The following is a 17,597-nucleotide window of genomic DNA, read 5'->3' on the forward strand; positions in this document are numbered from 1 at the left end:
GTGCATGGAAGGAAGTCCCTGTGAAAACTCTTGAAAATGGTTGGTCTCGTCTGCTTCTCGGAACAGATGTGGAGTACGATTTCCTAGGGTTTGACGTGGATGACTTCCATGCACGGCCACGTACGCACGGCGACGATGTTGATGTGGACGATGTTCGTGAGTGGTTGGATCTACCTACATCAGGGCGATCCTGGGTATCAGACGTTGTCTGATACTCGAGATCGCGTCTTCGGTTGCTGGTGTCAGTCCCGAACTTGAAGATTCCGACGACGAAGGCGATGATGATGCAGACTCCGCCCAGCAGGACACTACTCCAGCCATCCCCAAGCTGAGCGCACTCCGGGAACATCTAGAGTTCGTCCTAGACTACCTGGAACACCCGGACTGCGACAGGGAGATGGGGCCCTTGGGACTCGTGGAGGAAGTGCGTGCTTTCCGGCAGCGCATCATCAATCGCCAGAATCGTCGGTCCTTGCGTCAGTCAACGATTGACAGTTTTTTCAGGCCCGTGACCCCGCTGTGCCAAGCCCTGGTTCCATTCCGTTGCCTCCCCAAGACAGGCCCTCATGCTCCAGCCACAGCCCAGCACATCAGCTACAGTGGAGTCACCGCTCGACGTGAGTTTGCGGCTGTCTTCAGAGTCTTCTGTAGTCGGTACGCCATCACCACTACCCACCGATGCACTTTGGACGCCTGCCAGTGATACTCTCAGGCTCTGACAGTGAATAAACAGCAAGAACTTCTCCACTAGACCACACGGGAATTTTTGAGTGTTGTGCAGTGAAAAAAACTGTGTGTTGTGTTAAGGTTTTCAAGTTGGGAGAAAAGACTAAGTAGAAAAGAAATTTAACGTAACTAACCTTCTTTGTTTTGGCTTTGGAAACTTAAAAAAACTTGGGAAAAGTTAATGTGCAACACTTAAATTTAATGGAACATTATTTGGACTAAAGTGAACACTGTGAAAAGAACGGACTTCTGTGTGTTAGTGACTAAGTTCAGTGCAAGACTTCAGGAAGAGTGTAGTGCAAGTGCTTCAGGAAATCGTTCTTACTGTCAGAGTCCGAGAGGAGGCGGTTATTCATCGAGGTGGCCAGGGACTTGCTGTAAGTAGCCAAAATGTTTCATGTTGTACTATTTTCCATACTATATTTACCAGAATGTTTCATATTGTATTTTTTCCCATACTATACTTACCAGAAAGTGTCATACTGTACTTCTTTCCATACTAAACTTACCTCATGCATGTGCAGTAGGAATGTGTTTTTCAGAGTTCGGTTAGGTTCGGTTAGGTTAGGTTCGGTTAGAGTCCATAAGTACCAGAATGTTTATTAATGTATGAACATACTTCTAAACCCACATTTTATGTGTCTATTGCATTTATTTCAGTCATTTATGTGCCTTATTGGTGTGATTTGGGTGTTAAATAGGTGCTATGCATGTCCGGAGGGAGTTGTATAGGTGTTTCTCTGTGTTAGGGTCCGTAAGTACAAGTCCATAAGCTGGGGCCCAATATCCGGACAAAACCAATATCCGAACCTACCGATGGCTCTATTGATCCGGATATTGGAGTGATTACTGTATATGTATATATATATATATATATATATATATATATATATATAATCGTGAATACTGAACTTGACTCTTGTATACTGAACTTGACTCTTGTGAATCTTGTGGATCACTTGGAGGCGTTGTCTTGGCTTGTTTACCTTTCACAGTCGTCTAACCTCGGTGAGACCGGGCAAAGAATGACGCATAAACGATCTTGGTTTTGGGACGGTTCCTCAGACCGGATGATTTATGATGGTGAATGCCAGTATTTACTCAACATTAAATTTCTGCCCACATAGAGACTGGATGAGTCAAGATACCCACTAGGCGTACTTTACACTCTGAACAAACTATGTATTAAGAATCTAACTTGCACTAAATGTAGCAGAAATTAAATAATATAGGACCACTGAAATGGCGGATTGCCATCACATGCCATCAGTGATATTTTAATTTCAGTTTATGATAAATATAAACAATTCATGATACGTTATATATACGTGTTCTATTTGTATTATTTATAATATGGCATACCATGATTCACAATTTCACACAACAATGTAAATATTTAACAAATAAAATTATGCTTTTTAAACAGCGCGGGAATGTGTTTACTGCTACAGTGGAGCCATCTGACGGAATACTAGACTTTTCAGAAGCACCCCATTGGAGCACCTTTATTAACCACTAAACCACTGTAAAGAATTTCCATGGCCATTGGCCTTAAAATTGTCCATATCAAAGGAGTGTTAGTAAATAAATTTTTATTTGTCCTCGCATTTCATTGTCTGTGCTAAACTCAGGAGCATAAATATTAAAAATTACAGTAATTTACAATATATCACTATCTGTCTATGTATTGCCAGATGCCTTAATCCTGTAAGGGGTGGCCACAAATAAATCACCTCCATGTCGCCCTATCCCCTGCCATTTCACTGCCCTCCAACCAGCTCACACACCCCTCTCACATATCTCTCTCCACTCCAACCTTCCATCTGATCCTCAGTCTCCCCCTCCTTCTCCCCCTCCCTCTCCCTCTCTCCACCTTACTCACATACATTCTTCTCGTTAGTCTCTCGCTCTCCATCCTCTCCACATGGCCAAACCACCTTAGTGTATTTCTTCTAATGCTTTCTATCACATCCACATCTTCACCATAATGCTCCTTCACTTCTTCATTTGTCAGTCTGTCTCTCCATGTAACTCCACATGATCATCTCAAATAACTCATTTCAACTGCTCTAACCCTGGACTTGTGTCCTTCCAACATGGTCAAAGCTTCACTTCCTTACAGTAGTGTTGGTATCACAATACATTCATGCAACAAATTTTTTACTCCCTTGCTCTCACTACTTTCAAAGAACCTTCCATTTTTCTTCCTTGTTGCACCCTTTCAAACACTTCATTCTTCAAACTTCCATCTTTAATCATCACACTACCCAAGTACTTGAATGCACTCACATTTTTCATTTCCTCCTCATCCAGCCTCACTGTACATTCAGTGACTTCATTTCTTTTGAAGACCATAACTTTACTCTTCCCTACATTCACCTTTAGTTTTTGTTTCTTACACACTCTCCCAAACTCATGCACTAAGTCTTGCATTTCCCTATCGTCCTCACTTAATACAGGATCATCTGCAAACAACAGTACAGGAAGTTTCCAGATGCTGTCCTCTTTCATTAGGGCCACTCCAAAATCCACTGCTGTACTTTGTGCCTCTTTTATAACCCCATCCATATACAGATTGAACAACCATGGAGGAATGACACATCCCTGCTCCAATCCAACATTCAGACAGAAAAATTTACTCAGTTCACTATCCACACACACCCTGCAGCCTTAGAACCTTCATGCATGCTCTTCACAGCATTCAACAACTTTCCATTTACTTCATATATTCTTAATATTTTCCACATTCCATAACTCTATCATATGCTTTCTCCAAATCCATGAACGTCATATGCTACTTCTTTCCTTTCTCTAGGAAGTTTTCCACTAAAGATCTAAGGATGAATATCTGATCCACACAACCTCTTCCCTTCCTAAAACCTCCCTGTTCTTCATCTAATGCCTCTCTTATTTCCCTGACTCTGTTAATAAGTATCCTACCAAATACTATTCCTTTTATGCTAAGAAGACAATTGCCTCTATGATTACTACTATATACACTTCTTTTTCCCCTTTTTCCTTTGTACAGGGGAATAATTATACTTAACTTGCAATCCTCTGGGACCCTACCTTCCTCCCAGGCCAATCTGCACGTCTTCTATATCCATTCTGCTATCCCTTCCCTGTGCTTCAGCATTTCACCACACACTCCATCAATTCCTAGGGCTTTCCCCATTTTGACTTTCTTCATTGCTTCCACTGCTTCCATCCTACTGATCTCTTTCTTCCTTCTCACCTCCCTCCTTCTTCCAGCCATTACTGAGCCACTTATACTCGCATTACTTTCATTCTCTATGTAGTTACTTAAAGGTTTCTCTCCATCTGTTCACTTTGTCTCCCTTCACTATCAATCTACCATTTTTATCTTTCACTCCCCTGCTTACTTCTTCATCATCCTGTCTAAATCTCTTTACCTCCTTCCACAACATTTTCTTACATTCCCTCCAATTTACACTCAAATTCCTTCCAAATTCCTCATCCTCTGTCTTCTTACTCTCTCTGACTAATCTTTTCACCTCTCTCTTCTGTTTCTCAACTTCCTCCATGCCTCAGCTTCCCATCCACTCACTATGTGCTTTCTTTTGTGTCACAGCTCCTCTAACCTCTTCATTGCACCATGCTGTTCCTTGCACCCTCTTACGTCTTCTCTTCACACCACACAGCGCCTCACATGCTGCACAGATTTCTTCTGTGAATATTTTGCACACACCCTCCACCTCCCCCATCTGCTCCAAATCATTTTTACTCAATTGCTCCTCCACTTCTATATTCTGCCTTTTTATTCATCCTCTTGCAACCTTTCTACCCTCATTATGTGAACTACTTCCTCCTGTCCTACCCTAATTTTGTTCCTCCATTGCATTTGAACCTTGGCCTTCACCACCACCAAATGATGATCCATAAGTCCACACCCCCAACCTCTGTATTCTCTTGGATCCATTCAGGGGTGCACCCAGGAATTTTCTAAGGGGGGGCCCGTAGTGAGGTGAGGTCAGGTAATCCGATAATTACGTGGAGGTCACATACAGGTTTAGAGTCAGAGAGCTGCTGGCTCATGTGTTACTCTTTGTTTGTACTTGCCAGTTTTTCATGCTTTGCTGTTGTCGAAATAAATATATACAGGTAACTCGCACAGAACACGATCTCACGGAATGCGCTCGCAATTATACACGGTAAGGGCTTGGATACATGTAAGACAACGTAAGATTAAAAAACCATTATGAAAACTACAAATTAACGCAGGAGAGGCCTTTGAAAGATCAAATCCTCGAACGTCACCACAGCGCGCGGTTTGTTTTGATTACGTGACGATCTAGGTGGGAAATTATTCAGTGAGTGAGACATTCCCGAGTACAGTAGCACAGTATTTGTAAGTTAATTATTTACAGTACTGTACTGTTCTGGTAAGTTTATGTGGAACTTAAAGTACTATTAAATAACGTTAAAGCAAGAAATAAAGTCTTATAACCAGTTTACCTGATAGGCATCAGAATATTGCCTTTTTTATTTGTTCGTTTTTTCCACAATACTGTACAGTATTTGTAAGTTAAATATTTACTGTTCTCGTATGTACTGTACTTGTAAGCACTTAAATAAAGTTAAATCATTAAATAAAGCCTTGTAACCAGTTAACCCGAATTATATGATTACCCATGATCGGCGTCGGAATATTGCCTTTTTTGTTTGTTCGTTAAACTCTTACTGTACTGCTTTTCTACAGTACTGTATTTGTAAGTTAAATATTTACTGTTCTGGTATGTACTTGCAAGCAATTAAAGCATTAAATAAAGCCTTGTAACCAGTTAACCTGATTTATATGATTACCCATGATCGGCGTCGGAATATTGCCTTTTTTGTTTGTTCGTTAAAGACTTATAATAAAAGAAAAATACATTTTTGTCTTGGTATCTTTACCTATTTGCTCAGGTTTGCTGTAATGGTTTGGATCATTTGATGCAATGCAATTTGTAGAAAACTGTGAATAAACTTTCGGGAAGTGAACGAAAATCTGGGACATGAGACTGACCTTGACTTCACCCTCTCATGTATCATCTGTCAGTTCACCACCAGCTATCGTGATGAGTGGATGTACGATTTTTTCGCTCGTGGCCATGCCTAACCACGCATAGGTACACCCATTATCTCGACCCAGACAGAAAATACAATCTTTTTCCTCCCTTGCAAAACACAAACAACCACCCTGTTTACGAGACAGCAATATATATTGCGAAAATAACAAGGTAAAATGATAAAGATGAACGTAAAATGATAGAGAAAGATGAACATGTTATGACGGAAGAAGTACGTTTTCCCCGTCTGTAAACGTATTTATTTCTGCTTTGTATCTGTATTCGTAATAATTAGACTTATTGTTAGTTCTGAAACTGCATTACGATTCTATTTTTAGCCATTCTTGTGGTGTGGGAGCTGGAAGTTGTGACACAACTTCCTTATTGCTAATCGAACTGACCCTCCACTTTATTCTCCCGTGGCAGAGTCTAACCTTGGAGGACGTGCAGTTTTCTCATTTAGGACTGAAAATTCAACTGTTTCGCTCCCTTTTCCAAGCATGGGCACAACGATAACGTAAAATATAACTCGAAACTACCATAAATATGTATCAAAAAGGTGAAAATGTATTCATAACATTTTTTTTTTTCAGCCATTCCTAACAGATTATGTACTGAAATCATTCGATATCACAGTACTGCACTTCTAAGTTAAATATGTACTGTTCTGGTATGTACTTGTAAGTTAAAGCACTGGTACCAGTTAACCTGGTTGATATGATTACCAATGATCGGCGTCGGAATGTTTCCTTGTGTTTACGTACAGTATTTGTGTGTTGAAGTTTTGCTCTGGAGTACTGTATTTGTGAGTTATAACATTAAATAAACCTTCTAACCACTTAAAGTGCTTTCTAGTGATTACCAGTGACAGATAACAGCAAAACAACACATTAGGGGGGTCTAGGGAGCAAAATACGGAGTAGTTTAAATATACGCGATTTCGCACCTAACACGGCACGGTAGGAACGAAACCCACGTGTTCCGTGCGAGTTACCTGTATAAATTTTTAAAGGACCTGGAGAGCTAAGGGGGGGTCAGGGCCCCCCCCCCTGGGTGTGCCCCTGGATCCATTACATACAGTCTCATTCTGTCATCCACAAACTCATAATCAATCATTGCTTTCCATGCCCTGGATCCATTACATACAGTCTCATTCTGTCATCCACAAACTCATAATCAATCATTGCCTTCCATTCATTCAGTTCACCACTCACCCTTCCCATCACTCACAATGTATACCTGTGGATCATTTTGTGTCTGAAGAGGGTATTGGCCATCACCAACCCCCTTCCCGCACAAATTCCCAGAAGAGCACTGTCATTCTCACCCCCTTCTGCAGGCACACCCCACTCACTCACTGTTCCATCCACCGCTACTTTCCATTCATATCTCCAATCAAAAACACTCATTCCTCTCAGACTTTTTCATGCATGTTTCCACATTTGCCCAAAACTCTTTTTCCTCTCTGCATGCATGATCTTGCATTGGTGCATACACTCACGTAATCATCCACTTTTGTAATCCTACTTTCAGTCTTACCAGTACCCACACAATCCTTGAACGAACTGATCCATACTCTCATACTGTCCTTCCATCTCTTGCATACAACAATACATACACTCTCTTTTCCCTCATATTATCACCTACTCCTGTGCATATACCCCATTCTCCCACTCTCCTGCACTCTCGCCTCTTCTTTTCGTCTCAGTTAATCCAGATATGTCCACTTTTGCACCCTTAAGTGCCTGGACAATCTCTCTCTCTCTCTCACCTCATTTTTTGCATCCTTTATATTCGATGTTGCAATCTGAACCATGTCCTTTGTCCGGTCCTTGGTCCTCATCTGTTTGTCCGTTCTGGTCTGAGGCTTCTTGTTCGTATTTTTAGTTAATAATTTTCTGGGGAGGGGCACTAACCTACTGCCAACCCACTTGTCAACACATAAGGAGTATGAGTTGGTTAGGTATAAGGTTACCACCCAGCGAATTAAATTATTTCTTGGTTTACAGGAAATAATTTGGCATGCCACTCAATGTAGAGCTATCCAGGAAAAGAGTACCACTACACTGAGTGGATGAATGATGGGCACCCCCACCGATGAGCAGTATATACCTCAGTGAAAAAACAGGTTGTATAAAATGAAATTTTTTATCCATGAGGAACAAACCCTAATGTTCTAAATGTTTTGAGATGGCAAAGCCTGGTAACTCTGATACATTCAAGCACCATAAGGTTAGTTGTTAAACCATCTCCACCTGGATTATGCCATGTGCATTTGATTACTATTTTCTTTCAAAGCAGGGTATGATTTGAATGTTAGATTCACATTTCAACATTGCTTAGCTAACTAACAGTGGCAATGAAGGGGGCCAGGGGGGTAAATGAGGCTCAGAAGGGGGCCATGAACGAAAAACAGTTGTGATACCCTGACTTAGATCATCACCCACACCTTCACTCCACACCACACCATCACCCCACACCAGTGAGCCACTGAGCAGTCACGTACTGTGGCAAATTGTGCAGTAACAGTTCATTTTGATCTGGTTTGTTCATTTGCTTGTTTGCTTATCCACACCTGGTGAGCTCCCACCAGCAACACTGCTTCCACAGATATGCACCCACGAGATTTATGTAGTTATGCAGTTAATTGTGATATATATGTGAATGGGTAGATACTGAATGTTGTCATCAGATGCATATTCGTGAGATGCACATAGTGTGAGATGCGAGAAGCCACTGTTGTAGGATGACTGATAATTGGTATGGAAGAATGAGTAGTGGATGTGTAATGTTAGCTGAAATAAATGAAGAAAATCAGTGAGATGGTCTAAGTAAGTGGATAAAAGGCATGTACTGTAGACTCTAAATTATGCATTATCCAGAAATGCATTTGCATTTATGCAATGGACCCTTAGTATTCGGCACTGTCACCACAGCTGTTGATTGATATCAGTGAAGAACGGTTAGATAGTTGTTGTGATGGTAGCATTAAAAGTGGAAGTGATGGTAGTTGTGGTAGTCATGGAAGGTGTAGAAGTGGTAGTTGTATTAGTGGTAGTGATGGTAGTGTAGTACTGATAATAGTTGCAACTGGAGTGGTAGTAATGGTTGTTTAGTAAGTAGTAGGGGTTGTGATGGTAGCTGCAATAGAGGTAGTGGTAGTAGCAGCCACTGTAGTACTGTATACGTGTATGTTATTGCTCTTATCCCCATTTAATATCATTATCTTTCTTTTTTTTCTTATATAGTAGTGTATATCCTTATGATATTAGTAGGCAAGTTAGGACAATGTATGGCTTTTAGTAAGAAAGTGGCAATCAGGCTGTAGATTTGGGTAACAGATTAGCTTTATTAGAATAGGTTGAATGAGCCCATTGATGCAGTTTATTTGAATGTTGGGACCTTTGTTAATACAAATATTGCAGAAGCTGAGGATCTGTCTGTACTGTATATAGACTGGGAAAAGAAATTGTTAAAGTGAGGTAAACTGTGTGAATGAGCCCACTGTTGCAGTTTATTTGAACAGGGACCTTGGTTAACACATATACTGCATAAGCTGAGGATCTGTCTGTACTGTATAAAGACTGGGAGAAGAGAATGTTAAAGTGAGGTATACTGCAATATTGAAACTTGAAGAATTGCAGTTGCATAGAATGTTTGAGTTAAGCTGTGTATGTAAGGTCAGCTGGCTCCACTCAATTCAGGTGTTCATCTGTCTTTGTGGACTGAAAAGAAAATGTAGTAATTATCTAGGATAACATCCAGGGTAGGTAAGACTGATACATAGATGATGCTGGTCTTGTATTTCAAAGTAGTGGCTTTCCTCATCCTTCTGCCTACGGGTAACTTTACACTCCCTCTTCTGTCTTTCTTTCCTTCATTTTTTCCTCTTCCTTCTGCCTGTTGGTGACTTTACACTAAGTGACAAGCCAAATGGTTTCCTGTACACCAGGAAACCATTTATAACGCTGGGTGGTAACCATATAACCACATGTTGGCGCCTGGTGGTTTAGTGGGTAATTATTGCGCTCTAATCGGATTGAGCCGGTGAAGGTTTATATCCAAGGGATGGTTGGGGTTTATTGCTCACGTAATACCACTCAGGGATGAGTGAGGCTGGTCACTGTCATCTTAAATGTCAGGACCAACTGCCTAGCCCCGGGCTCTTACGCTCCTCATGGGGCAACATAGGATTGGATGATGGATGGATGGATGGGTGAATAACTTGCCACAGACCCAGAAGTCTTAAGTTACTGTACTGAGATGAGCACTGTGGTTAATTACCTCCTGGCATCTGTCTCCCACCTATGTTAGCATAGGAAAGAGAAGATAATAAAATGAAAGTGAGTTGTAAAGACCAAGAATTTAAAGAATTTCTTGTCATATTTGTCCTCTGTGAGGGAGTGTATCGGAGATAGTAGATTTTCAGTGATGTACTGTTAGTACAATATTCAGAGATATATGGCTAGTTTCATTCATAAGTTACTGTTCTACTGTCAGCAGATTGGGAGATACATCACAGCCCAAGATCTGAGAGTAGAGGATACAGACACTCCGCCAGAAGAACTGTACTTCTCCATTACTCAGCCTCCGACACTTGGTCACCTTAGCCTTGCCACCCAACCTTCTGCATCCATCACTTCTTTCACCATGGGTGAGTGCCCACAGAATTTTAAAAGATAGGAGGAAAATCCTTGGTCGTTCATTGGAGATTACAGCTAAAAAATTGTACCCATTTTCACCTACTCATTTACATCAGCTTAATTCTACTTAGTACTGTACCTCAGATCCACTTCCAAGAACCTGCCTCTGATGAAGAGCAGGTTGTCATGGTTTGTCAGAACTTTCTGTCAGATTAAGTTAAGAACCTGCCTCTGATGAAGAGCAGGTTGTCATGGTTTGTCAGAACTTTCTTTCAGATTAAGTTTGTCTAACTACCTGTTAAGTAAAACAGAGAAAATCTCACCTCTTAACACCACTCCACTGGCTACTGCTGAGCACACCAACAATAATAGCTTTATAGTAAACTCTCAATTATCCAACATACTGTATAGTGGCGAAGGGGGTGCCAGAAGGTGATATATTGATGAATAATGATGTAGTACAGCCAAAAACACTCCCAAAGAGGTTCAAGCCCCCTATAAAATCATATATCTGTACTGTATAGCTGTTCTGACATCAAAAAACACCTCCCCCCCCCCTCCCAATGCTGGGCGTAGGCTTCACAACGCATTCTCATTGTCCAGAACCTCTTACATTCCATACACCTATGCGTATCACCACTTCTGCACTGACACACACTATCCATATTGAATACATGCTAGAACTGTCCCATACAGGATTGGTGTATTGGTATTAGCAGGGCCATTTTTAAGACATGCCAGTGGTGGGTCCTCTAGTAGATCAGTAAAGTCTGCATTTTAATGAAATTCAAATCCATAAACTGTTCCCTGCCCAGCCAGGATTATAATCTGGGCCCATCAAGACTGCAGGCCACCTCTCTACCTATTCGGCCATTGCCTTCCCCTAAATACTGTACAGTACATCCCCACAGTACGCGAGTTCCGAGCACGTGATCCCCCTTGTACGCGAGGACCTATTTTTTTTTTAATTTTAGTACATTTTTTATTAGTATGCAAATTGAACTCCTTGTAAGCGAGACGGGCAGCGAAGAGTGGCCCAAATCCGGGGTTACCCCGAGTACGTGATATTGCCCCCCCAAGAAACGATAACGGTTACTTAACGTTCCGCCCACCTTGTGACGTCAATGCTGCTCACTTGTCACGTGATGTCCATATGCGCTGCTTGGAGGGTGGTGAGCTGAGAGTCCCAGCAGAGGAAACCCACGCGCACAGAGGGTACACTCGCTGTTCCAGGTATGTTTCCGTGTACTCTGAGGCTATTTTTTTTGTGAGCCAGGATGTCTGCTCCCTCCTCCAGGAAGAAGAAGTGCATCACCCATGCCATGAAGATGCAAGTTATCAGGAAGAAGGAGAGTGGAAAGGGTAACATGCCATTGGCAAGGAACTAGGCTTGGCAGAATCGTCCGTGCGAAGTATATGGGCTAACAGGGAGGCCATAAAGAAGACTTTGAAGACATATGGGACGGCGGCATTGGACGGGAGAAGCAGGCTGAGCAACCAAGTTATAATTCTTATGGAGCGGTACCTGGCTACATTTATCCTGAGGAAGGAGAAGGAAGGAATTCCACTGAACGGGCGCTACATCAGGGACCAGACCAAGATTTTCTACAAAGCTGCAGCTCTGAAGCTTGCTGTAAAGAAACCATTTAAAGCCTCCGTGGGATGACTTTGCTGCTTTCTGAAGAGGAAGGAGCTACATCACATTCGCCTTACGGGGGAGCGTGCATCAGTGGATGAAATGGCAGCCAGGGATTATCCAGCCATCCTAAAGGGGATAAACAACGAGGGCGGCTACATCAGGGACCAAATTTATAACATTGATGAAACAGCCCTATACTACAAGGCTATGCTGAAGTGTACTTATATTAGTAAGCACCAGCACCAGGCCCAGGGCAGAAAAATCGACAAGAGCAGGATAACAGTTATGTTTGCCGTGAACTTATCAGGTTCACACAAGATGCGTCCTGTTGTGTTGCATACCCCAGCACACCCTAGATGTTACAAGAATCTACGCTGCATGGATGACAGCAGAGTATACTGGTACAGCAACTCCAATGGTTGGATAACTAGCAGCATCATTTCCAAGTGGTTGTTGCAGCATTTCATCCCTGATGCCAAGGCAAAATCCCGGGAACTTGGCATCCCCTTCAAGGTGCTTCTCATCCTCGACAATGCCCCAAGTCATCCAACCTGGCTAGCAGACCTCAGCAAGGAATGCAAGATCGTTTTTCTGCCCCCAGGAACGACCTCTCTTATCCAACTGCTAGGCCAGGAGTTGATTGCAACGGTCAAGCAACTATACCACCAATGCCTCTGCAATCACCTCTGCAGCCAGACTGACAGCTGTGAGGAATTGCAGGCAATTCTTGACTTAAACACAGTTGGGAGTGATGTCATGGATGCTGAGGATGGTTTGGACTTGCCACCCACTTCATCCCCACCACGCACAGCACCCTCACAACCAACTTCAACTTCTGAGAAGACTATTATGGCTTTTTGGCGGTCATTCAACCTCAAGGATGCCATCACTCTCATGTTGTCCTCTTGGGCAGAAATAACTACTGCAACAATTAACCATGCTTGGCGTCTCTTCGTACCGCACCTGTGTGAAATCGTACCGGGAAGTGGCTTTCAGTCCCTGGCCGCTGCGGAGGCAGCCAATCTCCTAAGTGCACATGCTGTGCCCGGGTTTCAGGCCGTCTCGCTGGAGGAGATCAGGGGTTTATATTCAGTAGCAGCAGAGCAGGATCCCCAGGAAATCGTGCAGCGAGTGGACGAGGCCGATGCAGAGCAGGAGATCGCAGCAGAAAAGGCAGCAGCACCAATGATGGAGAGTGAAGATTTGTCCATGATGGAGATCAGCTGGGTACTGTGTGCCTTTGATAAATTCAAGGAAGAATTCAAGGACATCAAACATTCTCAGTTGCAAGTGGAGGAGGTGATGTCTTCACTTGACAAAACCTTCCGCTACTACACCGACAAGTTCAAGCAGGAAGTAAACAGATGGAAGCAAACACTCATCACCCGTTACCTTCGGCTTGAACAAAGTGAAGAGTCACTCCCTTCAACATCAGAAGAGGCATATCCTGAGGAGGAGCAAGAGACTGATTCGATGTCTGAGGTGTCAGAAATAGAATTTGAAGGGTTTATGAACGAAGTGAGTGCATTAGCTAGTGAAAGTGTCGAAAATTCTGTTGATGAAAGTGGTGAGGAAGGTGGTGTGTCGGGTGGTGTGGTGGGTGGGTGATGCAGGAGATGCACGCTAGGTGCCTCATCCTGCCTCGGATCCTCCTCTTACCTCCATCACGCCTGTTGTCCTCTTGGGTAAAGGTGAGCAGCCATATTCTTGTTGGTTTAGTAAATCCTTGTTGATTTACCTAGTAAAGCCATAATCTTGTTGGTTTACTTTATCTTAAGTAATATGTCTTAGATAGTTTCCCTGTATAGTACATTACTAAGGTCTGAAGGGCATCTCAAGGGTTGCCCATGAAGGGGGGTGCCACCCATATGCAATTTTTCCCATAAGTTTATGTATTCACAGTACGCGAATTCTTAGTACGTGATGTCCTCTGCCGCCTATATACTCACGAACTACAGGGATATACTGTATATATATATATATATATATATATATATGGGTATATATCATCATCATCATCATCATCATCAGCCGTTTGAGTATCTACTGCAGGACCGGGCTATCCCAACTGAAGTCAGGATGATACAGCCAATGTATCTCTACCCAGTGGCTTAGGCTGTCTGGTAGAGATTGTATGTAGTGTGAGAAGTGCTTGTAAGTAATTGTAGTGCTGGAGTGGCTTTGGATGTGTGTGTAGTCTGTGAACCAAGTGTAATCAGCCCCACAAGCCAACTGGGTGCAAGCATACTTTATAGTAAGCGACATTGGTTCAGCCACAGCACCCCTTATGTCCGCCAAAGTAGTACGTGGCCGGATGAACACTCCCAAAGTTTATTACCCTGGCGGCAGGGCGCAAACCCTGTTTCACCTGTGTACGAAAACGCACACTCTACCATTGTACCACAGAGGCTAATATATATATATATACAGTGGGGCACCAATTTTCGCGCCTAATTGGGTCCAAAAATAATGCGCGAAAGTGGAATTAGCGAAAGTTGGGGCATTGTCTTTATGGCAAAAAGGCTAATTGGTTCCCGGCTATCCTAAAGTAACATCAGATTTTCATTTTCACTTGCAATACAGTACATCAAATCACTATTGTACATTGCATTGTGAGATACAAACAATAAAAACTGTACAGTATACATTATATGAGGAGAAACATACCACAGAGACCAGGTTGAGGTGTTTAATGGATGTTGGGGGTAAGTATCGGAGGCGCGTGGCGGGCTTATTTAGCCACGCCAGACGTATTGGCGCCACCTCTTGCTGCCTCGCTACCACTCTCTCTCTCTGCCTCCTCAGATGCAACTTGATGCAACACTTCCACTCTGTGCTGAATTTCCCTTTGTGCTAGGTTCTCTTGAACAAATCCATCGAAATCTTCATCCATGTTAAGCTCCTCTATGGCACTGTCAGTAGGGATAGCACCATGGTCGGCTGCCCCCTCGGCTTCCAGTGGTACTTCCACCTCCGTTATTTCCTTAGTCTTCTGCAGGTAGCGTGTGATAAGAGCCTGCTGCCCTTCATGGATGCGTTTATTGAACACTTCACCAATCAGACTTGAACCATTGAACCGTGAGAATCCAACACAATGGAGCTAGCACGCTCGTACACAATGGCGGGAATGGGTGGACAGAGTGTTGACATGACGTCATTCAAGATGGCGGTGGGTTGCGGGCGGACGGTGCAGGAAATTCAAAGTTCAAAATATTGTCCCAAACCCAAAATTTGTGCGCGAAAATCGATTTTTTTCAAGCGAAAGTGGAAGTTGGGGAATATTTGGTGCATGCCGCGAAAGTGGATTCCGCGAATCCTGCTGTAGCGAAAGTTGGTGCCCCACTGTATGTGTATATATATATATATATATATATATATATATATATATATATATATCTATATATATATATATATATATATATATATATATATATATATAACTCAGAGTCAAATGGCCACCCCTTACGGGATTATGGCGTCTGGCAATATATATATATATATATATATATATATATATATATATATATATATATATATATATACAGTATATATATATATATATATATATATATATATATATATATACTGTATATATATACTGTATATATATATACTGTATATATATACTGTATATATATATATATATATATATATATATATACTGTATATATATATATATATATATATATATATATATATATATATATATATATACAGTATATATATATATATATATATATATATATATATATATACAGTATATATATATATATATATAGATAGATAGATATATATATATCTATATATCTATATATATATATACAGTATATATATATATCTATATATATATATATATATATATATATATATATATATATATATATATATATATATATATATATATATATATATACAGTAAAACCTCTACAATTCATCATCCTTCAAGTCGGAAACCTCTACAACTCGGGAAGGCTCCAAAATATTCATTTAAAACATCAAAATTAAAAAATTCTGAGGTCATCGAGGAAAACATAGTGGAGTGGCTGGAAGGTGATGCTCAGAACCAAGGCTACCATCACCAGAGTGAGTTGGAAATTGCCTCCAGTGTGGCTGAGGAAGTGGCTCATGAAGACAGTGAAGATGAAGAGAGGAACAGCCACCCACAATGAAACTCTCTGAGATCCTTTTTCACTTGGACAAGTGTTTGGAGGGAATGGTGCAGTACGATGGGTTTGATATGTTTTATCAAGCCCTCAGGGATGCCAGAGTAGCTGTTATGAGGAGGCAACATGCTGAATTGAAGCAGAAAAAGATCTCTGACTTTTTTAAGCCATGGGTTCCACCCAGGGAGCCTCAGCCATCCACGAGCAGTGTGTCCTCCTGCAGCTTGATCAGCACTGTGTCCTCAGACTTACCTGAGCACATTTTTCAGACTGACAGTGACAGTGATTAAGTGTTAAGTTCAGTAGTGAATAAGTTCTGTACAGTAGTGGTTTAGTGTTTAGTGAATAATTGCTGTACCGTAATGTTTAAGTGTTCACTGTTTAGTTCCCCAGTATAGTACAAGTGATAAATACATTGCAGTAATGGCCTGTATAGTGTTTTGTGCTTTACATAGTGTACAGTGTCAAGTACAGTACATAAAGGTGTGCCCAAAAGTGATCTTGAGTCCCCTTAACACCTCCAAAAACTACCAAAAGTCCTCCTCCATGCCTGGAATACACCCTACAACTCCATGGAATAATGGTAAGGCAGCTTTTACTGGTTATTGTAAAAATGTTTAATTTTTTCCATTTTTTTCCATTTTTGCCTTTTTTGTGTGTGTGTGTGCTGGGGGGGGGAACTTAAAGTTCATCCCCACAACTTGGCAAATAGGCTAACTCGGCAAGGCTTGCACATGTATTATGCTGAGTTGTAGAGTTTTACTGTATATATATATATATATATATATATATATATATATATAGTTATATAGTTATCTATCTATCTATCTATCTATTGCCAGACGCCTCAATCCCGTTTGGGGTGGCCACAAACAAATCGCCTCCAAGTCGCCCTGTCCCCCGCCATTTCACTCCCCTGCTCCCAACTCACACCCCCCTCTCTCATATACCTCTCCACCCCATCTCTCCATCTCATCCTCGGCCTCCCCCTCCCTCTTTCCCCCTCCACCTCACTCATATACACTCTCTTCGTCAGTCTTTCACCCTCCATCCTCTCCACATGGCCAAACCACCTCAGTGTGTTCCTCATAACGCTTCCTATCACATCCACACCAACACCACAACGCTCCTTTATATCCTCATTCGTCAGCCTGTCTCTCCATGTGACTCCACAGGCTCCTCTTAAATAACTCATTTCCACGGCTCTCACTCTTGACTTGTGTCCTTCCAACAACATCCAAGCTTCACTTCCGTACGTTAGAGTTGGTATCACAATACTGTCATGTAGTAACTTTTTCACTTCCATGCTCACTTCCCTGTTTCTTATCACTGCTTTCAAAGAACCAGCAACCTTTCT

The 17,597-nt window shown here is 41.8% G+C and overlaps 1 protein-coding gene across 1 annotated transcript in view; it reads left to right on the plus strand.

Moving 5' to 3' along the window:
* Window positions 1-17,597, plus strand: part of LOC145413828 (extracellular matrix organizing protein FRAS1-like) — a 596,816-nt gene that overhangs the window by 435,962 nt on the left and 143,257 nt on the right. The window contains exon 38 of the mRNA XM_080283490.1: window positions 10,299-10,449. Coding sequence (XP_080139616.1) covers window positions 10,299-10,449 — 151 coding nt within the window. The remainder of the gene's footprint in view (window positions 1-10,298; window positions 10,450-17,597) is intronic.

This window comes from Coenobita brevimanus, chromosome 97 (genome assembly GCF_032717465.1).
Source record: "Coenobita brevimanus isolate Jiangsu-jjx chromosome 97, ASM3271746v2, whole genome shotgun sequence".
Lineage (NCBI taxonomy): Eukaryota > Metazoa > Arthropoda > Malacostraca > Decapoda > Coenobitidae > Coenobita > Coenobita brevimanus.